The sequence below is a fragment of the Mobula hypostoma genome, chromosome 12 (genome assembly GCF_963921235.1).
Source record: "Mobula hypostoma chromosome 12, sMobHyp1.1, whole genome shotgun sequence".
NCBI lineage: Eukaryota > Metazoa > Chordata > Chondrichthyes > Myliobatiformes > Myliobatidae > Mobula > Mobula hypostoma.
The window spans coordinates 88,262,074-88,288,789 of record NC_086108.1 but is presented as its reverse complement, the minus strand read 5'-3'; the positions used below and the strand labels follow the sequence as shown (position 1 = coordinate 88,288,789).

The window sequence follows — 26,716 nt, the reverse complement described above, 5'->3', positions numbered from 1 at the left end:
TAGATTGGTTCTTGATTAGCCAGGGCATCAAAGGATATGGGGAGAAGCCAGGGGAGTGGGGATGACTGGAAGAATTGGATCAGCCCATGATTGAATGGTGGTGCAGACTTGATGGGCTGAATGGCCTACTTCTTCTCCTATATTTTATGGTCTTATGAAATGAAAGGGTTAACGTATAAAGAGCATTTGATGGTACTCGCTGGAGTTTAGAAGAATGAGGGGGCGATCTCACTGAATCACATTGAATACTGAAAGGCCTAGATAGAGTGGATGTGGAGAGAATGTTTCCTATAGTGGGTGAGTCCAGGTCCAGAGGGCATAACCTCAGAATACAGCAACGACCATTTAGAACAGAGATGGGAGGAATAATCAATCAGCCATGATGGAATGGCAGAGCAGACTTGATAGGCCAAGAGGCCTAATTCTGCTCCTATGTCTTGTGTTCTTAAAATGTTATGTCCTATTAGTGAACTACAGTAAGGGGGGCTCCTGTCTTCTAATTTCTTCACCAGTGCTATATAAATTTGTTTTATATTTCTAACCAAAAGGATAAAAGGCAAGGAATTGGATGACATGTGACACTTATTTTCCTTTCTTGATAAATATATTCCACTGTATCCTAAAAGAATGGATAGTACAAGTCAGGACCATATCACTAAAATCCAGGAACTGATTGTAGACTTCAGGAAGGGGAAGTCAAGGGAATACATATCAGCTCTCACTGAGGGATCAGCAGTAGAAAGGGTGAGCAGTCTCAAGTTCCTGGGAGTCAAAATCTCTGAAGATCTATCGTGGGCCCAACATATTGATACAATTACGAAAAAGGCATGTCAGCAGCTATGTTTCATTAGGAGTGTGAGGAGATTTAGGGTGTCACCAAAGACTCTAGCAATGTCTAAAGATGCACCATGGAGAGCATTCTCACTGGTTGCATCTGGTATGGAGGAGCCACTGCGTGGGATCAGAAAAAGCCGTAGCGGGTTACAAGCTCAGCCAGCTCCATCATGGGCACAAGCCTCCCTAGCATCAATGCCTCAAAAAGGCAGCATCCACCATTAGGGAGCCCCATCACTCAGGAATACTCTATTCTTAATTCTAACATCAGAGGAAGTACTGGAGCCCAAAGCTTCTCCCCCTCCGCCATCAGATTTCTGAACGGACTGTGAACACCATTTCTGCCCTTTTTTTGTACTACTTATTTAACTTATTTTTATATCTATTTCTTATTGTAATTTATAGTATTTTTATGTATTGCACTGTAGTGATACCACAAATCCACAAATTTCATGACAGATGTCAGTGATATTAAATCTGATTCTGATTCATGTAATTACAATTGGGCCTTCTACTCGTCACTTAAAATCAATCTCTAGGCTTTCCTGACTTTGTTCAAACTCTTAGGTGAATCAGCCTGCCTGACTGGCACTTCATTCAGTAGCCTAATTAAAAGATATAGGGTGATCACCAAAAGGCGCAGGGATGTGATGAAAACCCACAGGGGCTCTAGATGTCAAGATGCTGAGTATTTTTACGAAAGAGATAAATGCATTTCTTGATACCGAAGGAGTCAAAGGATATAGGAGAGAACAGCTAAATAGTATTGCTGTAAATGATCAAATGAACTAATTGAATGGTGAAGCAGGTTTGAATGGCTGAATGGCTTACACCTACCGGAAATAGTAAGGAAAGTGACTTGGTTTGGCACTGGAGGAACAGTAATGTGCCTGGCTGTTAAATACTGTACGCTTCAAGGAGCCCGCAGATCTGTTGATAGAATGCCCTCACATTGTGCTATAACGCGTCCATTTCCAGCCAGTTTTGGAACAGTTTAGACTATAGTGAATGATGGTTTCCTACTTCGTTTCTCTCCAGAGAAAGCAATCAAGATGGTGGGATACTGCATGATACCCCAAAGGACGTTATGAAGATCATGTGGAAGACGAAAATTCAAAAAAGAAAAGTTACATTTCTCCAGTCCTGCCGAAGGGTCACAGCTTGAAACGTCGACTGTACTCTTTTCCATAGATGCTGCCTGGCCTGCTGAGTTCCTCCAGTATTTTGAGTGTGTTACTTGGATTTCCAGCATCTGCAGATTCTCTCTTGTTTGTGATTACAAAGATCAAAGTGTATGGCAACATTATTTAGAACTGTGCAGGACTACTAATCCAATTAGTGAACTAGATTGTGATACAATCATTCAGCTGTTCCTGAATTAAATGATTAGTTTTAAATCATTATGGTTAAGCACTATCAATGTTGACATTTATCCTTGCAGTTTCTTAGTGCTTGCATGATATGACAGTTCAAATCATTTTGCCTAAGGAATACTGTGGAATCACCTTCACATGCCACACAACAGACCACAATGATTTTATTTATTCATTTGTTTTTGAGATGTAGATGTCCATGTCAAGACCAACATTTGTCACTTATTATTAACTGTCCTGAGAAGATGGTGAAAGACTAACGTTCTTCAGTTGAGTCTACAGGAACATATTGGTTCCTGGATATGGGCCCAGTAATCCTGAGGGACTAGTAATGTATTTCCAAAGCAGGATAAGACCATAAGGCATAGGAGCAAAATTAAGCTAATGAAAGACATGAAGAGAAAGTTGCTGTGGTGTTGTTCCCATGCACCAACTGCTCTCAAACTTGCAGATCAGGAGCTCCCAACATTTTTTATGCCATGGGCCCCTACTATTAACCAAGGGATCCATGGACCCCAGTTGGGAACCCTGTTCTCAATGATATCTGTTCTAGATGATGCAGATTGTAGGACTGGAAGGTGCTATCCAAGTAACCACAGTAACTAGGTGCAGTGCATTGATGGCACAAGGCAAAGATAATGAATGTTTGCTGCAATGGATGGGGTATCAGAACAGTGGCCTGCTTTGTCCTGGGTGGAGAAGTGCAAATTGAGTGTTGCTAGGACTGCACTCATCCAGATATGTAGAGTACTCCATTAGGCCTAACTTAGATTGGGGGCCCCTTTGTCAAGCACCTTCGTTCTGTCTGCAACAGGGAGGATTCCTGGAGGCCAACCATTTTAATTCCACTCCCATTCCCATTCCAAAATGTCAATCCATAGCCTGCTCTACTGACACAATGAGGCCACTCTCAGATTGGAGGACTAACACCTCAAATTCCATCTGGATAGCCTCCAACCTGAAGGCACGGAGATCAACTTCTCTGACTCCCAGTAATTTCACCCACCCCCTTCCACATCTCTCCTTTTCCATTCGCCATTTTGCCTTCCCTCTTGCCCCTTTTCTCCTTAACCGCCTATCACCACCCTCTGGTGCCCCTCCTGCTTCTCCCATAGTCCACGGTCCTCTCCTATCAGATTCCTTCTTCTTCAGCCCTTTACCTTTCCCAGCTATCTCCTCCATGCCTCTCACTTTATCCTCCCAATCCCCCTAGCTTCAACTATCACCTTCCCGCTTATAATCCTTCCTCTCCCCGCACATTTCTTCTCCATTCCTTTCCAGTCCTGATGAAGGGTCTCAGCCCAAAACATCAACCCCTTATTCATCTCCGTAGATGCTGCCTGACCCGCTGAGTTACTCTGGCATTTTGTGTTTAATCTCAATTTCTACCTGTAGGTGCTGTGGATGGTGGATTAGTTTTGGGATGTCAGTAGGTGAATTGCTTACCCGAGGATACTCAGCCTTTGACCTGCTACATTATTTGAAAGGCTGGTTCAGTTGAGTTCTGACCAGAATTCTGAAAATAGCAACGCCTTTGACTGATAAGGATAGGTGGGTAGATCCAAGGTATGCAACCAACAAGGTGTGACTTTATAATATTCCAGTAGGGAGTACTGTTTGACCTGTGATTCAGAACCTTCAGTCTCCTATGACGGATAATCAATCGAAAAAACATTACTTTTACAGATTTAACAAATTGGAGCTTGTGATGTATCATAACTGTTATTCCAAGCACTGAAAGAGAAGTGGCTAGTGTAACAGCATCACAGCGGCAGCGACATGGGTTCAATCCCACCGCAGTCTGTAAGGAGTTTGTACGCTCTCTCCATGAGTGTATGGATTTCCTCCAGGTGCTTCAGTTTCCTCCCACATCCCAAAGACATACGGGTCAGTAGGGTTAATTGATCACATGGGTGTACTTGACTTGTTGGGCCAGAAGACCCTGTTACCCTGCTGTATCTCTAAATAACTAAAGAACATATATGTAATAGCTTTCGACAAAAAAAGAAATTTACTAGAGACAAAAGTGCAGATGAACATCAGTAAGTTATGGATAAAATTAAATTCCTCAGTTCTATACTTACTCCTGTAGTATCTTACTATCAGTTGTCTGTGGGAATCCAAAATCCATCACCTCATCCAAAAGTTCGTAAACGATAACAAAGTTATCTCGAATACTTTCTTCTTCAACCTCTTTAAAATATTCTGTGAAAACCTGAGGGCAACACAAATTAAAAGTGGAAGTACGGTGTCAGAGCAATGATTATTTGGGCAGATCCAGTAAAAAAGATATGTGGACTGGAGGGAGAGGTCTTATAGGTCTGTGTGGATGCCAGACAGGGAGATAGGGATCAGAGGGCTGGAAGGCAGAGTCAGCAGGTCATAATAATCACTGTTTGTCAAAGCGACAGTGTAAAGTGGTTGGGGCTGGGCGGTGAGGTTGAACTGGAGGCGTGAACTGATTTTGCTCGCTCTCTGCTGTGTTCACTCCTTTCTCCATGGCACTGTGGCTATGATGACTGCCCCGGTCCAAGCCCACTAATATAATGAACTAATGCCAAGGCTTTGGGCCTATTCCGGGCTAACCTGCGTTCCAACCTAAGAACTCAATTTGGTTTGGAATGTTGTTGCTCACTTCTATTGTTTGCATGACTTTTGGGGTTTTTTCCCCCTTTCTCTCGCACATCGGCCGTTGATCTTTTTTTTAATTGGTTTCTTTCAGATTTCTTGCTTTGTGGCTACCTGTAAGCAAACAAATCTCAAGGTTGTGTAATTTATACATTCTTTGATAATAAATATACTTTGAACTTTGAGTTGTGGGTGGAGTGAGAGGGGAGTTGGGAAACTGGGGTAGAGGATTCTGCTGATAGAAAAACATGTATTTCTGCAATGTAACAAAATGACAGGAACATACATTCTCAAACACGAGGAAATCTGCAGATGTTGGAATTTCAAGCAACTTTTAGGAACATACATTCTATCTCCTTTATATCCTGTTTGCTTGACCTTTACATTGAAACCTGAAACCACATAGATAAGAAGAAGAACTGGTTCCAGAGATCATGGCATTGAGAGTGTGAGAGTGCGAATGTATTCTTGTCTGACATAAGAGTGTTAATGAACTGATTCTGTCATGAATGATGAGGTAAGAATAACAAAGTAATTACCCAGTGCTGTTAACTTTAAAATGATAGATTTTGCCAATACGCAGATTTGCACTTCTAGAACTAATTCCAGTTTTGAAGCTTATCGGCAATTCTTTATGCCAGTAGAAAATCTAACTCAGTAGCCACTTTATTAGGTACACCTGTACACCTGCTCATTAATGCAAATATCTAATCAGCTAATCATGTGGCTGCAACTCAGGGCATAAAAGCATGCAGACATGGACAAGAGGTTCAGTTATTGTTCAGACCAAACATCAGAAAGGGGAAGAATTGTGATCTAAGTGACCTTGACCATGAAATGATTGTTGGTGCCAAATAGGGTGGTTTGAGTAACTCAGAAACTGCTGATCTCCTGGGATTTTCACTCACAGCAGTCTCTAGAGTTTACAGATGTGAGAAACAAAAAAAACATCCAGTTCTAAAGAGTGACAATGCCTTGTTAATGAGAGAGGTCAGGGGAGAATGGCCAGACTGATTCAAGCTGACAGGAAGGCGACAGTAACTCACATAACCATATGTTACAACAATGGTGTGCAGATGAGTATTTCTAAACACACTTGTCGAACCTTGACGTGGACGGGGTACAACAGCAGAAAATCACATTGGTTCCACTCATGTACTTAATAAAGTGGCCACTGCGAATAATAGTACGTCAATACAAAATAAAAGTAATATTTTTTGTTCAGTACAGCACAATGTTTAAAATCAAGACCAATAAAATCCAACTGTGTAGGCAGAAGAGTTAATCTTCATGTTTCCAAAACACAAGAACGACACCCACCTGAATAATTTTATATAAAAAAGCAAAAACCAGAGCTGCATTTGCATTTTTCTTTGTCATTGCTACCACTTGGTGTTCAAGGTTAAAGAAGTTAAGTTGTTAAACAGCAGGTTGAACAGTTGAGCGGGTATTTTCTGGTCACGATATCTAATCCATCTATCTATCAGCCCTGAACCGTATGGAAAGTTCTAAATGCCATTTTGTTACAATAAAGTTCTGAATCAGCAATTAATTTGTTCCACTTCAATTCACTGTTATAGGTTTTAAAAATTACAGGATTTCAATATAAAACTGAACATAAACATAAGGAATTGGAGCAGGAGTAGACCATCTAGCCCATCAAGCCTGCTCCGTCATTCTAGCCATTGTCTCATCTCCATCTACCTGCCTTTTCCCCATAACTCTTAATTCCCCAACTATGCAAAAATCTATCCAACCTTGTCTTAAATATATTTACTGAGGTAGCCTCCAATGCTTCAATGGGCAGAGAATTCCACAGATGCGCCACCCTCTGGGAAAAGCAGTTCCTCATCTCCATCCCAAACCTACTCCCTAGAATCTTGAGGCTATGTCCTTGAGATATAAACATACATCTGATTATCATTTAAGTGCATCCAGTATAACAAGAATATTTTGTGATATACGGTTAGAAATTATTGCTGCATTTTGTTGGATAAACAATTATCACATTCCGTAATGTTCTACTATTCATTGTTTTAATGTAAATGTAACATAATTCCTGTGTTAAAATAGCAATCATAAGGAAATGTCCAAAAATTGGTCTAAGCATATAAGTAATATCTTGTATTGTCAAAATTTTGGGTTTTGAACAATTTTATATTGGTCTTAATGTGTACCTAGGCATTCTCCTATTATATGCATGCCAACTACTTGCAAATCATCCAGTATTATACCCCATTCAAAATCAACATTGTCTATTAACCCCAACAGATAATGTTTGAGAACTCATTGTGTTCACAGGTATAAGGAAAAGGAGTTCTAACTGACCGCCTGCCACGGTAGTGAAATTCTGCCCAGTTTCTCCTCTTTTATTTGCAATACTATGGCCCTTTATAGATAGACAAGACCCCACATCTTTCTCCAAGTGAATACAACGTGCAAATGACTGAAAACATCAAATAAAATTTAAAAGGTCCAAAATTTTGTTAACCTTAGTGCAACTATGAGGGTATTACATAGAACATTGAACATAGAATAATACAGCACATTACAGGCCCTTCGGCCCACAATGTTGTGACAACCCTCAAACCCTGCCTCCTGTATAATCCCCCACCTTAAATTCCTCCATATGGTGCCCTGGGGAAGAGGCGCTGGCTATCCACTCTATCTATTCCTCTTACTATCTTGAACACCTCTATCATGTCTCCTCTCATCCTCCTCCTCTCCAAAGAGTAAAGCCCTAGCTCCCTTAATCTCTGATCATAATGCATACTCTCTAAACCAGGCAGCATCCTGGTAAATCTCTTCATTACAAGTTATGCTTCCTCAGGTCAGGGCTACTATACCAAATTATATTGGTACAATAGGCCAAATAGCCTCTTTTTGCTTTGGCATCATGTTGGTAAAAACAAAATGGGGACAACATGGTAGTGTATTGGTTAGCATAACGCTATTACAGCCCCAGCCACCGGGTTCAGTTCCCCGCTGTCTGTAAGGAGTTTGTGTGTTTCCTCCATGACCACATGGCTTTCCCCCAGGAAGCTCTGGTTTTCTCCCACATTCCAAAGACACGTGGGATTGGTGGGTTAGTAGATCACATGCTGTTATTGGGCAGCGAGGGCTCATTGAGCTAAAAGTGCCTGTTACCGTGCTGTATCTCTAAATAAAACCAAATAAACAACAGGTATCTCCAATCTCTTCCCAATCAAGGCCATGCTAAGTATTACTCTTATGTATTGCTGTGGATCACACCAATAGCGTCTACAGAAATCCGCCCCAAAACTGGGCTTACTTTAAAGGATACAGTACAAGTTATTGTGCCTTATCCAGAGGAAATGAACACGTCCATGGACGAGGAATGGGGAGCTAGTCCCTTCATCCTCTTTCTGTGTCAGCACAGGTAGGAAGTAGTCAATCTCATTCATGTCCACATCACCCATGTAGTTTCTGCATATTAGAACCTGGCAAAAGAATATGTTAAATATAAGAACTCCGTATGAAATGAACATAGCTGCTAGAGACCTTGTTTTGCAATCTCAAGCATTTTAGACCAAGTAATTATTAGACATGAGAACTATTAGTTAGGGTGGCACAATTGCATAGTGGTTAGCACAATGCTTTACAGTACCAGTGACCTAGGTTCAATTCCCGCCACTGCCTTTAAGGAGCTTGCACGTCCTCCACATGATTACATAGGTTTCCTCCCACAGTCCAAAGATGTACCAGTTGGTAGGTTAATTGGTCGTTGTAAATTGCCCTGTGGTTAGGCTAGGATTAAATCGGGATTGTTGGGTGGTGCAGCTCGAAGGGCTGGAAGGGCCTGTACCACACTGTATCTCCATAAAAAAAAACTGATCCCCCTTAAAGGAGATGAATAGCGATGAAAAATCAAATCAGTTATGATAGTTCCATTACACCACCTCACATTCATTAAGGACTGTAAGTCATTACATTCATTACGTTCTGATAAGATGGTGGCACATTTGATCGCAGCAGCTTCTACAGGGTCAACCAGAGGTGTTATTGTCTTTTATAAACATATTTTTTATGATTGCAAGACCCTGCTGGACATTAAGAACTTAACAGTACTGCAGGTGTACCCCATCAGAGATTTGCTCATTGGAGGGGAAACTGAAGGAGCTGGTCTATGTCTGGACGGTACTGTTGCCTGCGTCAAAGGAGTCAGAGTTGAACGTTGTTAATTTAGAATGCTGTAAGCACGATTCACTGATTTATTGCCGGGGAGCAGAGGCAAAATGGCGAGGAAGCTGTGTGGCCTCAGTTGTACAGAGGACCAGGCCTCAAGCCAGGGTGTCACCTGTTAACAGACGCCCGGGGAGAGGCAGTAGAGTTGGGGTGCTCCACCAGAGTTGGTGTGGCAAGCCACCCTACTGGAGTTGGTGTTATCCCCCGCCCCCCCCCCAGCATTCACTCAGCAGAAGACAAGCTATATTATGTTATACTGCGACTGCTGCAACATTCATGGACTCATGATGTGGTATTGTGTTTTGCATCTTGGGCCCAGAGAAATGTTGTTTAGTTTGGCTGTGTTCATGGGTATTTGTGTATGGTTGAATGACAATTAAACTTGAACTTGAAATTGCTGGTACTCATTTTTGCACCAAACATTGGACGCATTCCATTAACATGAAACAAAATGAGTTTCAATAATTATTCATGTCATGCACAAATCCACAGGGCAACAGTTTAATTGCTGATTTGGTTGAGGTGATAGCTAATGAATTCACTGATAGAGCAGTTCATTTAGAGAAGCAGTTGTTGAAAATCTTCCATTGAAACAGGTAGTTTGCTTTTAGGAATATGCAGATTTGGGGAAATGGGGTTGCAGAGAGATCATGGGCTTCCCCAAATTTAGGATGTGTACACTTGTACATAAATGCATAACGTGCATTTAAATTCCCCTCCAAAAAGTCAAAAATTAATGTTGATCTTATTCTGCTGGGGAAGGAAGATTCTATGAGAAAGATGTGATGTTCATGGCTAACAAGTTCAAAGTTCAAATTACATTTATTCACAAAATATGCATATGTTACCATATATTACCCTCAGATTCATGTTCTTGCAGGCATTTACAGAGGAAAAAAAAGAAACATAATAGAATTTTACAAAAAAAATTGTACATAAACAGACAAGGACAGACAAACAACCAACTTAAGTAAGTCAAGGATGGTATCAATGTTAAAGAAAAGGCATACAGTGCTGTAATAAATTAAGTGTGAGGGGTTTCTGCTTTCATGTTATTTGCTAAGGCTAATAAAATGGCTTCTCTGTAGTGTTATAATAAGATGGCTTCTCTGTAATGTTAACTGCTGATGTATGGGGTTCTGTGTAGCAGCATATTTGGGTTATAATTAGTGATAACGGGACTTGTATTCATTTGTTAACCAATTGGGACAGGTGTTATTCTTTCTTGTGCATCTGAAAGCTGCTGTTCGCGTGGGATTTGGTCAGAACGCGCCATGGGGAAGAAGAGAGAAGACGCACCCGAAGAGATGCTGTGACCCAGTGAGCAGAGCGAATCCTGAGCGGGAGCTCGGGACCCGGCGGAGTTCGGAGGAGATCGAATGGTGGAAAGTGGATATTGCGTGAGCTCCAACAAATTATTTGCGCACAGACTGAATAAAGATATAGTGGCGCCTTTTTAAAAAATTTTATATTTTGGTTCTCTACTAACCCCATAGTTCAAGTAAAAATTATAAAATCTTAATTATTTAACCGCATCCTGTGTACGGCTTGTCATTACAGGGTACTCATTTGAAACAGGGGGCACATCGCACAGCATTCACCCAAACGAGAGTTCTAAGGTTTGGCCGGGCAGAGGGTTATCACCCCGAGATCATGCCACTAGACAAAGCGAGTGTTACCTAAGTATAAGCCAGAGGATGTGCAAGTTATTGGAAACCATCAAAGAAAGAGTAAAAATTGGGCATCACAGGGTGTAGTGGTTAGCTGAATGCTGTTACAGCTTGGGGCATTCTGGAATTTGGAATTCAATTCTGGCCCAATTCTGTAAGGAGTCCCTGTATGTCCTCCCTGGGGTATGCATAGGTTTTCTCCAGACCCTCCAGTTTCCTCCCACAGTCCAAAGACATACCAAGTAGGTTTAAAAACGCAAACACGAGGAAATCTGCAGATGCTGGAATTTCAAGCAACACACATAAAAGTTGCTGGTGAACGCAGCAGGCCAGACAGCATCTCTAGGAAGAGGTACAGTTTATGTTTCGGGCCAAGACCCTTCGTCAGGCCTAACTAGTAAGAGACTTGAAAGTGGGAGAGGGAGAGGGAGATCCTCTCAAATCCCTTTTGCCTATCAACTTTCCAGCTCTTAGCTCCATCCCTCCCCCTCCTGTCTTCTCCAATCATTTCGGATCTCCCCCTCCCCCTCCCACTGTGTACTGAGTCCCCTCCTTTACTCCCTGTATACCCATGACTGTATCGCCACCCACAGCTCCAATTTGCTAATTAAATTTGCCAATGACACTACATTGATTGGCCTTATCTCAAACAATAACAAGTGGGCCTACAGGGAAGAAGTCATCTCTCTGATACAGTGGTGTCAAGAAAACAACCCCTCCCTCAATGTCGCAAATACAAAGGAGCTGGTTGTGGATTACAGGAGGAATGGAGACAGGCTAACCCCTATTGACATCAATAGATCTGAAGTTGAGAGGGTAAACAGCTTCAAGTTCCTCGACATACACATCACCAAGGACCTCACATGGTTTATACACACCAGCTGTGTGGTGAAAAAACCACAACAGCACCTCTTTCACATCAGACGGTTGAGGAAGTTCATATGGGCCCCCAAATCCTAAGAACCTTCTACAGGGGCAAAATTGAGAGCATCCTGACTGGCTGTATCAGTGCCTGGTTTGGGAAGTGTACCACCTTTAGTCACAGGACTCTGCAGAGAGTAATGCAGATAGCCCAGCGCATCTGTAGTTCTGAACTTCCCATGATTCAGGACATTTACAAGGACAGGTGTGTAAAAAGGGCCCGTAGGATCATTGGGGACCCAAGTCACTCCAACCACAATCTATTCCAGCTGCTACCATCTGGGAAGCAGCACCGCAGCATAAAACACAAGGAAATCTGCAGATGCTGGAAATTCAAGCAACACACATCAAAGTTGCTGGTGAACGCAGCAGGCCAGGCAGCATCTCTAGGAAGAGGTACAGTCGACGTTTCAGGCTGAGACCCTTTGTCAGGACTAAGTGAAGGAAGAGTTAGTAAGAGATTTGACAGTGGGAGGGGGAGGGGGAGATCCAAAATGATAGCAGAAGACAGGAGGGGGAGGGACGGAGCCAAGAGCTGGACAGGTGATAGGCAAAAGGGATATGAGAGGATCATGGGACAGGAGGCCCAGGGAGAAAGAAAAGGGGGAGGAGGGGAGAAAAAACAGAGGATGGGCAAGGGGTATAGTGAGAGGGACAGAGGGAGAAAAAGGAGAGTGAGAGAAAGAATGTGTGTATATAAATAAATATTGGATGGGGTACGAGGGGGAGGTGGGGCATTAGCGGAAGTTTGAGAAGTCAATGTTCATGCCATCAGGTTGGAGGCTACCCAGACAAAATATAATGTGTTGTTCCTCCAACCTGAGTGTGGCTTCATCTTCACAGTAGACACATTTTAATTCCACGTCCCATTCCCATTCTGATATGTCTTTCCACGGCCTCCTCTACTGTAAAGATGAAGCCACACTCAGGTTGGAGGAACAACACCTTATATTCCGTCTGGGTAGCCTCCAACCTGATGGCATGATCATTGACTTCTCAAACTTCCGCAAATGCCCCACCTCCCCCTCATACCCCATCCGTTACTTATTTATATACACACATTCTTTTTCTTTTTCTCTCTGTCCTTTTTCTCCCTCTGTCCGTCTCACTATACCCTTTGCCCATCCTCTGGGTTTCCCCCCCTCCCCCTTTTCTTTCTCCCTAGGCCTCATTTATATATATATATATATATAAAATAGTTAAATAAAAAATTGCGCAAAAAAAGAAATAATTTTTAAAAATAGGTAGTGTTCATGGGTTCAATGTCCATTCAGAAATCCGATGGCAGAGGGGAAAGAGCTGTTCCTGAATCACTGAGTGTGTTTTCAGGTTTCTGTATCTCCTTCCTAATGGTAACAGTGTGAAGACGGTATGTCCTGAGTGGTGGGGGTCTTTAATGGACACTGCCTACCTCATCCATGTTGATTAGTGGCCGCCCCTCTGCATTAATCCCACCTAACCCCGGCATTTGACTGGATCAGGCTATTGCAACATTCTGTAATGACACCTCAAATTCTCCAATGCAGTATCCTATATCACTCCAATTTATGAAATCTTACCATAGTTCTTGTAGATCTCATTTGAAACATCTTCCTGTCCTTTAGAGTCTTGTCATTATGTTGCATGCACAATCATAACAACCAATAATTTCCAATATATTTTGTTAGATTGTACATATTTGGAAAGCATTAGATGTTCTTAACATCCAACTTTATTAGCACATATACAATATATTCATAATAAAGTCAGAAAACACTGGGAACCCTCAAAAAATCAGGCAACATCTGTGAAGAAAGATGTAGGTTTTCATTTCAGGTCCATGGCCGTTCATCAAATGGTCAGCCACGTATTTCAGGCAATTTTATTTTTATTTCCAATTTCCAGCAATTGTGTATTCAGCCTTAGCATTTAAGCATTAATATTATAATTACAGTTATTCAGCCAATTTACTATTTTTTGTAATTATATAGATTCAAAGCTGTTTCCTCTATTTTCTCCCAACTCCCCTCAATGCGATATAATCTATGAACAATGAATTCCTAACTTCCATGTCATTTGTATACGTATGTTAAAAGCAATGCATTTTTGTTGGGTCATGGGACACCTTGCCGTGTTTCCCTCTGACCTCAGATTTCTAAGCAATACTGACTACGTCTTGTTCATGTGCATTCCCTTAGGGCTTGTTTGCAATGCTAATGGGAAAATGTATGGAAATTGCCATACATAGTCCTTAGCCAACTCCTTATGATCAGAGTTTGCCACAAATACCATTTTATCTTCACACAGCAGTGTGATATGAACACCACAATCTGGAAGGCTTATCACAGAGTACACTTCCAAATAAAGTTCGTCAGCTGCAGCCTTCGCTTTCTAAAGAAAACAAACTTGCTTTTATGTCACAGGCTAAGGGTATGTCGAAGAACTAAATGTAAATTATAATTACTGTGTTCAACCAAATGGTACCAAGCAATGAGTGGTCAGCCATTCTGCTATAGTGACATTGATGGAAGAATATCTGTAGAACTCCCCCGGTCTTCTTCAAGTAACAGTTTAGGGTGATTTATATTCATAAGAAAGTTTGAAATATTACCCAAAAAACTAATCTGTCAAAGCAACATGACACCAGAACAGCACTGAAGCCTCAGCCTGTATTACACACCCAGGCTCTGGAGGAAGTCTTAGAACCCACAGTGCTCTGACTCAGATACACTCATAATGTTATGCTGACATATAACACCCAAGGTCAAGCTAGATGCTATTTGGTCTCATTTCCATTCCTCTAAGGTATGTAGTGTATTTATGAAGAAACAAACAAAAATCTGAACAACAAAGGTTAGTGTCAAGGGACCTCAATCTAAAAAAGATGTGATCAAAACACTATTAAAAATTCACTTGAGCATGGATTTAATGATTTTAGTACTTCCATTACTTTCTACTGTAAGTATCATAATAGGCTTAATGACTTTAATGCCGTGCTTTTGAGCAATTATAAAATCTAAACAATGCTAATCTTCAGTTGGGGGCTCCTATTTTAATTTACTGGGACTGGAAATTTGTTCACAGCTTGGACTTTTCATGGAGTTTATAGCAAATTCAGCCAACAGAGCTATGAGTGTTTTATGTGGGAAACCTGCGCAGGGATTACTCAGGGCAGTGTCCTCGGTTTAACTCTCAGATACAGCCAAAGGGGGCAAGCTTCATGATAATTGTGCCTTCATCCCAAGAACTGCAAGGGTTCAAAGTTCATAGTTGAAAGTAGATTTATTATCAAATAACTTATCACAAGAGATTCCAAGAAAGTGGCTCATTACCACATCTCAAGGGCAATTAGTACACAGAACAATAACAGTATAGCACAGTACAGCCCCTTCAGCCCACAATGCTGTGCCAGCCCATATAAATGTAAACTTTCCCTGCTACACAGCCCATAACCCTCCAATTCCCTTACATCTCTGTGCCTATCCAAGTCTCTCGTGTCCTCATTAAATCAGCCTTTACCACTACCCCAGCAGTGTGTTCCAAACACCCACCATTCTCTGTGTAAAGAACCTTCCCCTGAAACTTCCTTTAAACTTCCTTCTAATCAGCTTAAACATATATCCTCTGGTATTGGCTGTTGTCGCCCTTGGAAAGAGCTGCTGGCTGTCCACTCTATGCCTCTCATAATATTATGCATCTCTATCAGGTTGCCTCGCATCTTCCATAACTCCAAAGCGAAAAGCCCAAGCTTGCTCAACCCTTCCCAACCTTTCCCCGTAGGAAATGTTCTTTAATCATCCTGGTAAATCTCCTCTGAACCCTCTTTAAAGCTTCAAAAATGGCCATTAAGATATGGCCTTTCCACTCTTCACCTACATCTCCTGCATTCTGTAAATGTAATGCTCCACAAGCCAATACTCCTTTCACTATCATATGTACTTAAAGTTATCTATAAATGTGTTAATGATAAGTATATGGCTGGCTGTCCACATCACACCAATTTGACAATGAATTCCATCGCCTCAACTGTCTGTGAGAAAATCTGCTTTAATTTATTCCACATACAATATCAAACCTTCAATGTACATGTGACAAATAAAATTAATCTTTAAATCTGCAGTCCTCCAAGAGGATCACAACCTTGTTGTAGAATTTGGAGGCTTGTGTGCCTCAATGACCCAGAGAGCTACATTGGCTGGAGTCAGGGCCTTGTGCTTTGGCTCTTGGTAGGGTTACCCATGGCTACAAGATCAAAGGATAAGGACCAGATTAAGAGAAGTCCACCAGTCCTCCAGGTTTAGGGGTTCAGCTCAGGGCTAACAATCCTGACTGATCAAAAAAATTGCTACAGAAACATGCATACAGACAGAAATGGAGGACCTTCGTTGCTACCCTAAACACCAATGGTGTAACAGGCAGTAAGTAAGTACGTAAAATCTGCAGAGTCTTCTTATATTTTCCTCACCCATCACTTTAAGTAATTGCTCCACATCCACCTTATATAATGCCTTTTTCACACTAATGACCTCTATCCTTTTAGTCTGCCTTCCAGAGAAAGGATCTTCAATCTGCTTAGCCCTACCAATTACATTTTTAACTCTCTTGGTGTACAAACATGGATGGAAAGAATTTAATAAGCAGCCTAAACTGGCGGAGTACCTTACTGACCTTAGTTTGTGCCAATTTGGTGTAAACAAAAATACTTTAGAATACAAAGAGGCCAATATGTGCAGAGCACGTTGTTGCAAATGGCAAAACAACAATGACCAGATGATCTATTGAAGTTGGGAGAAGCACAGTGAAGTAAACTTCAATGCATTTCAATGAACAGTCCATGGGATCTTTTACATCCATATAATGCCAAACTGACCCTCAGTTGAACATCTTATTTTAAGTTTTTAAGTTCTCTGTCTTCTTCTTAGGTAGTTCCTTGCAGTGAAATATGACTTCTGTTCCATTGGTTATGAGATGGCTGAAATGTTCCATGTGGGATCAACAGACCATGTCACAGACGGGGCATTTAGTGGTTAACAAGGTAGGTAGGTTCTAAACTATTTTCACATGGTCACATCACAGAAGTATAAGGTGTTCAATGACCTCCTAGTTCCTCCTTCTCTATTTTGCATGGTCACGACCAAGTAATATTCTCTCGAGTCAGTAGGGAAAAATAACATTCCCAGTAGGGATATTACTTTTGTTTGAGGAGCCTGTGATTCCTTGATGTGTTTTCTCTTTGTTCCTGGAAATCACTCACTGTGACAAGAGTACAGCACTGGTTATGAATTCCAGGCAAACAGATGATAGAGTCAGGTACGTTGAAGATGACTGAGTGTCTCAGTAGTGTGGATATTTCCCTGAGCAAGGACACGGGTCCCAAAGACTATTTTCTGTCCAGTGCATGGATAAGAGAACCAGAGAGGCAATCGGAGTGTGATAGAGTCATAGAGCATGGAAACCGGCCCTTCAGCCCACTGGTCTTTACTGACCAAGGTGTCCAATCCAAGCTAGCCCCATTTGTCAACTTATGACCAACAACCTTCTAAACCTTTCCAATCGATATACCTGTCCAACTGTATTTTTAGAGTTGTTGTTGTATCTACCCTAATCACTTCCTCTGGCAGCTGGTTCCACATGGATAGTACCCTTTGTGTAAAGGTGTTGTCCCTTAAGTTGCTCTTAAATCTTTCTCCTCTCACTTTACACCTGTGCCCTCTGGTTCTTGATTCCCCAACTCTGGGGAAAAGAATGAGTACATTCACCCTATCTATGCTCATGTTGTTATACACTGCTGTGGGAACACTTCTCAGACTCCAACGCTCTAAGTAAAATCTTACCTCGCCCAGATCTTCCTATGCTTCAGTCCTTTAGGTCCTGGCAGCATCCTTAGAAATATTTTCTTTACTCTTTCCAGTTTAATGACATCTTTTCTATAGTAGGGCAATTAAAACTGAAAACAATACTCCTCGTGTGGTCTCATCAGTGTCCTGTACAAGCACTCCATGATCTCACACATACTATAATCAATGCCCCGACTGATTAAGGTCAATGTGCCAAAAGCCTTCTTCACCACCCTGTCTACCTGTGACTCCACTTTCCGTAAACCATGTACTTGTGCTGCAGTATCTCCCTGTCTCAGGGCCCTCCATTCACTGTGAAAGTCCTACCTGGATTTGGCTTTCCAAAATGGTAATTCTTGGATTTATCCAAATTAAGCTCCATTTGCCGTTCCTTGGCCCACTTACTCAATCAAGATTCTCCTGTAATTTTTGATAACCTTCTTCATGGGTCAGTTACTGTCATCATAGCAACTGTAAGCATGGATATGGCAAAGGAAAAGGATCTACTGATTCTGAGCTTCAAATTAACAAGAAGAAGCATAAAGCTAATAAATATTAGATTAGGACACAATTAGCTTTATCCTACATGTAAACTGGCATGGAGTCAATGAGAACAGAGTGTTAAATATCTGGTTCAAAGATAGGTGTAGAAGAATGGAATTCAATTCACGGTTCACTGGTATTTGTACTGGGAATAAAGGAAGCTGTTCATTTGGGTCAGACTACACCTTGTTGGGCTGGAACTATTGTCCATTAAAACTGAATACTGTATGTAAGATTGTAGATAATGTTTTAAACCTGATATTGTGGATGGTCGGGTAGCAGAGGGGAAGGTTCTGGGGAGGGGGAATTTGGAAGTTAAAGAGAAAAAGGGCAAGGCAATAGTGCAGGCTGGGAACATAGAACCAGAAAGTGACAAGAAGTAACAGAGCACATAAACACATGAGTATATCTCCAGTTAGAATCAAGGGGAAATGATACAAAGATAGAACTGAAGGCATCTTATCCGAACATATGCGGGCTCTGCAAAAAAAAAGATTAATACACAGCACATAAGTAAAAAGAAACAACTGTATATGATGCAACTGCCTTTACAAAGACATAGTGGCCAAAACTGGGAATTAAATATTCCAGAAGACATAACTTTTACGAGGGGTGATTGATAAGTTCGTGGCCTAAGGTAGAAGGAGATTAGTTACACAGCTTTTGTTACATGCACATGCAGTTCAACTCTTTGAGTGAAAATGCAGAAAGTTTGAAGTTAATAACTCATCTCCTTCTACCTTAGGCCACGAACTTATCAATCGCCACTGCTGTTCGCCACTGCTGTGGACCACTTTCTGGAGGTCCAAGACGCTGACTTCTACAAAGAAGGGATCCGTATGCTCCATGACCGCTGGACTAAGTGTGTAAATGTAGGAAAAATAAATATGCTAGGTTTTCTAAAATTGACTCCTTCTACCTTAGGCCTCGAACTTATTAATCACCCCTCGTAGAAGGACTGGGCAAAGATAAAAAAAAGGAAAAAGTGGCAGCCCTGATAAAATAATATAGGATAAAGGCAGTAAAGAGAAACCTTAGTTCAAAACAATCATTTATTACAATCAGTTTGGATGTTGCCCATTAATAGTGGGAGAAATAAAACATAGGTGGGTGTTTATTACAGGATCTATATTGTAGTGGGTATAAATTGAGAATTCAAAGGCACATGTTACAATATTAATACAAGATATTGGTTAGTGAAGGACATCAACCTACATATAGACGAAATAAGCAGTAATATTGTGGTGGATGAATTCAAGGAGTGTATAAGAAATGATTTTTGAGAATGGTATTCTGAGGAAACATCAAAGAAACAGGCATTTTTACATCTAGTATTATGCAATGAAAGATCATTAGTTAATAATCTGGTGATTAAAGTCCTTCAGAGAAGAGTGATCACAATCTGATGGAATTTTATATCAAGGTATTGAAAGATATCCAGCTCAACCTGAAATCAGCGTCTCAATTATAAACTAAGGAAATCACAATGGTAGAAGACATGACTTGGCGATGGCAAATGGGGAAACTAACTAAAAGATACAGTAGTAAATGACACAATTGTCACAGCTGTGAATGATCAGAGATTTGTAAAAGATTGTGCATTTCTTTTACTTAAGCCTTGATGGGAAGACGAAAAGAAGTTGAAAAGCTAATTTGTTCTTTATCTCAAAGGAGCTGGGGCAGAAAGAGGTGTAAGTTATTTTGCCATCATTTGAAGCTGTGATTAGGTCCTATTTTGAGCAATACATTCTGAGCTGGGCACTGCACATCAGGAGCAATGTCATGAAATTTGTTCTGTAGCAGTACAATGAAATACATAAAATATACAAAGTTACAATAAGAATTGTATACTGTATATTTTTGAATAAGTAAGTAGTGCAAAAAGAAAGCAAAAATAATGAAGTAGTGTTCATGGGTTCATTGTCCATTCAGAAATCTGATGGCAGGGGGAAGAATCTGTTACTAAAATGTTGAGTGTGTGTCTGCAGGCTCCTATACCTCCTCCCTGCTGGTAATAATGAGAAGAGAACATGATAGGGGTCCTTATAGACGGATGTTGCCTTTTTGAGACATCACCTTTTGAAGATCTCCTCAGTGGTGGGGAGGCTAATGCCAAGCTTGCAACACTTTGCAGCTCCCCTGCCAAAGGAGACCATGTGATGAGAATTGGATCTGCTGTTGTTGTTCCTTTTCACGCCTTGTGGTGCATCGGGCGGCATTTTATTGCCATTGCTTTAGCATTTGCTTGTTTTTTACAAGATGGAGTTGTTAGCTCAATGCTCGACCTAGCATGGATGGAAAGTGTGCAAAGGGCCAGTCGGATTTGAACCTGGGACCACTCGCCTCAAAGTCCAGTGCTGATGCCACTACACCACCGGCCCACATAATTGGATCTGTACCGTTCAGAAATTGATGTTCCACAGTGTTTAATTACACAGAGAAATAACAGAAATTTGGATCTCTTCTCTCTCTTTTGTTGATGATGATGATAGTCAAATGAACATTTCAAAACCAGGAATGATATGGTTTATTTGGTCATGATATTTGGGATGACGGAATTGAACGGTCTATGTTCTTTGAGAAGAATGAAACATGTAGGATCACTGGGGAGTATGAAAGATGGATATCAAGATGTTTTTACAAGTGGGACAATCTTAAATGAAAGAACATATTTACACCTGCAGAACTAGGGGACAGTGTAGCCAGCCTCTGGAATTTTCTGCCCAGGAGAGTTGTGGACCTTAAATCATTGAGGGTATTTTAAGAGGAAGTAGACACATCAAAGAATTGAGATTTATGGTGAACTAGGAGAGGGGGCAGACATAATCTCATTGAATGTGGGGGGCAGTGTTGTGGACCCTTATGAACGGGACAGAGGGATTCAATGGCTGCAGACTCCCTCTATCTCTCCTGCAACACTAACCCCCATAACCAGTCAAAAACTCTTTCTAACCTCGTCCTCATTACTTGCATCGGGATCTTGAGATCCAAGTGCACTCTTGTTTCAGGTCCCAGCACCACTGCTTCTTTTTTTTTGACAGACTGGTGCGGGTAGGAATTTGCAAAATATAAAACGCAGAACAGAACCAGTTCTGGATGGAGACGACTGGCCCATCCATCACCTTTCCTCCTTCCACCACCGTCCCCCTCCCCACCTGCCCAGCATGAGCTGTTTCCTTCGCCATTCAACCCCAGAGCACCCCCCCACACACACACACACACACACACACACACAACCCCAACCCCGCCTTTAGAAAGTGACGGCAGGGGGAAATGTAAACAGGTTTTACCTGTAGTAGGATTACAGGATAGCAATCCGTAGAGTGCTTAATATGCTCTACACTAATCACAGGGCAAGAAACCCGCAGAATTTAACAGTGTGATCAGCAAAACCAAAAGCTGCAGTTTGCGAGTTTGGAATGTATTTATTGTTATTTTCCTTCCCTGGAAACCGGCGAGTCCCCAGGAACTAATCAGTCATCCGGACATCACCGAGAGGCTGGGGAAAGACAAGCTGGGCCCCGAGAAACAGCCATGATAAGAACTAATCTCTATAATTGTAGCTTTAAACTAAATTCCAGCCGTAACTTTTGCTCCATTTCACTGGAAAAGAACGCCCTCTTCGGAACTCCTTTGGAATGACCCAAACAAAGAGCTGCCGATCCATCGAAACCCGTTGCTGCAAACTTATTTTCTCTTGCAGCAGAAATGGGCAAAACTCGAGAGAAACTGACGCCGGCTCACCTGCGCTCTCAGGTGCAGGACCTGCTCCTCCCAACCTCTCCTCGCCGCCCAGTTGTTGCTGACAAACCAGCAGCAAGAGCGCGTCCCGGGGCCTTACCTTCCCCTTCAGATCGAGCACGAAGACGGCCGAGGCTGACATGTTCCGCGCAGCAGCTCAGAAGCCAGATCCCCGCTCCCGCCGGCTTGCTGGGGTTGTCTTACTTGTTTCCGCATCCTCCGCGTCATGGACAGTGATACCGACAGCTCTGGAGATCGTGGGAGCCTGCATGTTCCAGCAGTGGCGCCCATCCATGCGTAAATATCCGAGATAACACGGGAAATGTATATAGAGGAAGGCCTGCATATATATACAATGTATTTCAGCTTCACAAGCAATCCGATATACTGTATCTGACCTTTTCCGACCCTTCCACACGCTAGTGCTATCCTCACCTACCCCCCTCAGTCATCTGCAGCCTCATTGCATCCAACCTTGCCACACTCCATGTCTCACCGCACCTTGCTCCCCTACCTCACCAATCGTCTGTTCCCTCGCTCACAGCCCTGTTGACCCTCCTCCCTGTGAATACTGACCTTCCTCTCCGTGCCCTTCCCTTCTGCTCCCCGATCCTCCTCCCTACTTCTCCTCCTCTCATTGACACTCTCCTCCCTACCACTCCTCCTCTCCCCTCGCTGACCATCTCCATCCAAACCCTCCTCCCCTTACCTCACTGACCACCTACTCCCTATCCTTCCCTCCTCCCTACCCCTCCACTCCTTCTCTCACTGGCACTCTCCCCTCTACTCCCCTTCCCTCACTGACCTCCTTCTCCCTATCCTTCCCTCCTCCCTACCCCTCTACTTCCCTCACTGGCACTCTCCTCTCTACTCCCCTTGCCTCACTGAACCTCTCCTCACTCCCCTCACTGACGCTCTCCTCTGTACCCTCCAGCCCTTCCCTCACTAACGCTCTCCTCCTCTTACCACACTGACCACTTCCCTACCCCTCCTCCTATTCCCTCACTGATGCTCTGCTCCCTACCCATAGTCCCCTTCCCTCATAGACCCTCTCCTCCCTACTCCCCTCCCCTCACTGACCCTCCTCTATCTTCCACCCCTTCCTTTACTGACTCTCCTCCCTAGCCTTCCACTCCTTCCCTCACTGACCCTCTCCTCCCTGTGTTCCTCCCCTTTCCTCATGGACCCACTCCTCCCTACCCTACACCCCTTTCCTCACTGACGCATTTCTCCTTATCCCTCCTCCCTTTCCCTCACTGACCCTCTCTGCCCTACCCCTCCTCCGCTTCCCTCACCTTCCCTCACCAACCCTCTCCTCCTCTGACCTTCTCCCCCTACCCTCCAGCCCTTTCCTCACTACCCTCTCCTCCCCTCCCACAGTTCCCTACCTGTCCTCCCATTCACTCACTGACACTCTCCTCCCTACCATACTTCCTTCTCTCACAGACCCTCTCCTCCCCACCCTCCTCCAATTCCCTTACTGACCCTTCCATCCACCCCTTTCCTCACTGACCGTCTCCTCCCTACACATTTTCCTATTCCCTCACTGACACTCTCCCTTCTACCAGCCTCCCCTTCCCTCATAGACCCTCTCCTCCCTACACCCCTCCCTTCACTGACCCTCTCCTCTCTATCCTCCACCCCTTCCCTCACTGACCTACTGTTCCCTACCCGTTGTCCCAATCGCTCACTGACACTCTTCTCCCTACCACACTCCCCTTCCCTGATAGACCCTCTCCTCGTCAGTCTCCTCCCCTTACAGACCCTCTCCTCCCTACCTTCCTCCCACTGTCCTGCTCCTCCCTTCCCCTCTCTGTTCATCTCTTCACACCCCCTCCCCTTCCCTCACTGACCCTCTCCTCTCATTCCCACACTGATGCTGTCCTCCCCTCTCCTCAATGATCCTCTTCCTCCTCCTCCCCTTCCCTCACTGACTGTCCTCCCTATCCTTCCTCCCCTCCTTCACTCACCCTATCCTCCCTACCCTCCTCCACTTCCCTCACTGACCCACTCCTCCCTTCCCCTCACTGTTCGTCTCTTCACAACCCCTCCCCTTCCCTCACTGACCCTCTCCTCCCATTCCCTCACTGATACTCTCCTCCCCTCTCCTCAATGATCTTCTTTCTCCTCCTCCCCTTCCCTCACTGACCCTGTCCTCCTTCACTCACCCTATCCTCCCTACCCTCCTCCCCTCTCCTCACTGCCCTGCTTCTCCCTATCTATCCTCCACTTTCCTCACTGACCCTCTCCTCACCTTCCCTCACTGACCTCCCCTTACCTCACTGAACTTCCCCTCCCTACTCCTCCTCCCCTTCTCTTGTTGAACTCTCCTCCCTGTGTCTCACTGAACTCCTCCTCCTCTCCCCTCGCAGACAGCTCCTCCTGTTTACTGCCCCTCTTTCCCCTCTCCCCCCTCTCCCACAGACACGGGCTGCTCAGGAATGTAGCTGGAGATCTGTGGCCTCAAACTCCCAGAGAACTAGGATCTCTCCTGACTTCTGGTGTTGTTTGTGTTGAGTTTGCATGTTTTCTCTCCGAGTGTGCAAGTTTCCTGCATGTCCCAGAATGCAGATTGACCACTGTAATTTGCCTCAAGGTAATTGACAACTGTAATTTGCCTCAAGGTGATTGACAACTGTAATTTGCCTCAAGGTGATTGGTAGAATCTTCTGGGGGTGTGGAATTTGATGGAAATATGAGGAGAATAAGATCTGGGATTCCTGTAATGTAGATGTTGCATCTATGTAATGTTACAACAATGAAGTTTTGCATTATGTCAGAACTAATATAGATGAGTGTTTAATTGCACAGATGTGATAGACCAAAGGGCCTAATTCCATGATGTATGACTAGTGCTCTATGACTTACCATTCTCTTTTTTCACTGACCAACCTCTTCTCACTCTACATCTCCTTGTTTAACGGCGGGAGGAGAGGGAGCAATGCGCCGCACGTGCGCAGCCCTCTGGTGAAAAATGATATTGTTTCCGTTAAATAGGGGCCGTGGACAATTCTGATTTGATGGAGACAGACGTGAAAGCACAGAGGAACATCTGGAGAAATTTCTGAAACGCTCGTTTGCTGCTGTCGTTACTGCGCGGTCGGGAATCTTCCGGAGGGAAGGCCTCAAAATCCCCAGCTTTGCCTGCTGTTGGCGACCAAGATTGAGGTCAAATCGTTCGGACAGAGATGGTGCTCAGTTCTCGTTGTCGGAGAGCTGATCAGAGCTCGAAATTTTCGGACGACTCAGAGTCGGATTGTGGTCGGCATGGCAGGGAGATTTTTTCTTCCTTCTCCCGTCTGCGTGAGATGTGGGATGTTTGAGAGACTTTGAACTTTTTACTGTGCTCATGGACTTCTTCATCAAGTTATGGTATTGTTGCACTGTTGTAACTATATGTTATAAATATGTGGTTTTGTTAGTTTTTTCAGTCTTGGTCTGTCCTGTATGATATCACACTGGAGGAAATAATGTATCGTTTCTTAATGCATGCATTACTAAATGACAATAAAAGAGGACTGCGTGTCTTCATAATCTATAATCTATACAATTTTGGCCATTCATTCCATTCCACCATGCCCCTCCTTTTCCCTTATTGACCCACCTCTTCATCCTCACTATTTTTCTTTATCTCCCCCTTTGCCCTGTCACTGACCTCCACTCCTTTCTTCACAGCATCTCCCCTTACCTATTGTCCTTCCCCACCATTTCTATTCAAACCTCCTCCCTACTGTTCGCTGCCTGCTTCCCGCATTGCCCCACTCCCTCACTCCATTATTGTCCAGCAACTCCTCCCTCACAGACTTTTCTCCAATCCCTCTGACCTACCTCCCATTAATTCTTTGAACATCCCCCTTCCCTTGTTATCTCTTTTCTTCCTTCACCATTCCTCCTTCCCTTCCCTCATACATTCAACTTCTTCCTTACTGTCCTCCCTTGCTTTTCTTTACAGTTTCTTCTCTTTCCTTATAACTCCCTCCCTCCCTCCCTCCTCGTGGCTCCTCCATGCTTTCCTCCAATTCCTCCTGCAGATCTTCTTTTCCATCATAATTCACTTTTCCTTCCACTTTTGACTCCATCCCCTCTCTCCCAACCAGCTCTGGGCAACATTAATGATCTCATTCAGTATTTTGAAGAAATCTGGAAGATTATTCCAGAGTATTGAAGCTATTTTTCCCTCAAGCAATGTCATTAAAACCTGATTAACTCATTGTAGAATGGCTACATTTCCAAACAAACCATCCGTGGCTTGATGTGGCAAGCTTCATCATTTCAAGAACATATTATTATTCACTGAATATTAACTACTCCAGTGACAGGCCTGGCATAATTTATTTCAATCTCCACGACACCATAGATATGTTTCAATTTCAGCAATCATTACAAAGTATTATCAGGAAAAAATACTTTATACTTTATTGTCGCCAAACAATTGGTATTATCATAGCGATATTTGATTCTGCGCTTCACACTCCCTGGATTACAAATATTAAATATTAAAGATATTAAAAATAGTTAAAATTAGTAAATATTAAAAATTTAAATCATAAATCATAAATAGAAACTAGAAAAATGGGAAGTAAGGTAGTGCAAAAAAAACGAGAGGCAGTATGTTTTTGCATAATAGCTTTATATGTGTTTTATTAATATTTGTTTTGTATTTCCTAAATAAGGTCATCTTGAAGAGTATATTGACCATGTAAATGTATTCTCTCAATAAATAACAATTTTTATTCTAAGAGAGAGACATTGTATCTTTGGCATCCTTTGCTGTATTATGACAATACCAGTGGGATAGTATTACTACTATTTCACTCTGGCTGAATTGTAGCTATAGGATATTTCTATACTGAGGTTTACTGGGAAAGCCCTAATGCAACGTTACAACAATCATGTTTTACATTATGTCAAAACTACAGAAAACAGACATTATAATCGCATCATCTAAAACAAGCAGAACTACAGCAATGGAGCATTACAGTAC

General features: G+C 42.8%; 1 protein-coding gene and 1 long non-coding RNA gene across 5 annotated transcripts in view; one reads left to right on the top strand and one right to left on the bottom strand.

The window, feature by feature from the left end:
- LOC134354982 (uncharacterized) overlaps positions 1-18,859 on the top strand; it is a 51,657-nt gene extending 32,798 nt beyond the window's left edge. Inside the window, exons 2-4 of one of the 2 annotated variants that reach the window (XR_010019943.1) lie at positions 10,282-10,441; positions 16,534-16,646; positions 18,737-18,859. This is a non-coding gene — a long non-coding RNA (uncharacterized LOC134354982). Of the gene's footprint in view, positions 1-10,281; positions 10,442-16,533; positions 16,651-18,736 lie in introns of both variants that reach the window. The other variant, XR_010019944.1, reaches the window with a different exon arrangement.
- The window catches only part of LOC134354981 (AP-1 complex subunit mu-1-like), a 50,619-nt gene extending 28,651 nt beyond the window's left edge, over positions 1-21,968 (bottom strand). Inside the window, exons 1-4 of one of the 3 annotated variants that reach the window (XM_063064570.1) lie at positions 21,833-21,968; positions 8,140-8,296; positions 6,156-6,223; positions 4,292-4,422 (exon numbers count right to left, since the gene is read on the bottom strand). In XM_063064570.1, coding sequence (XP_062920640.1) covers positions 4,292-4,422; positions 6,156-6,223; positions 8,140-8,296; positions 21,833-21,874 — 398 coding nt within the window. In that variant the 5' untranslated portion in view covers positions 21,875-21,968. The other 2 variants (XM_063064572.1, XM_063064573.1) reach the window with 2 other exon arrangements.
- Positions 21,969-26,716: the final 4,748 nt, after the last annotated feature.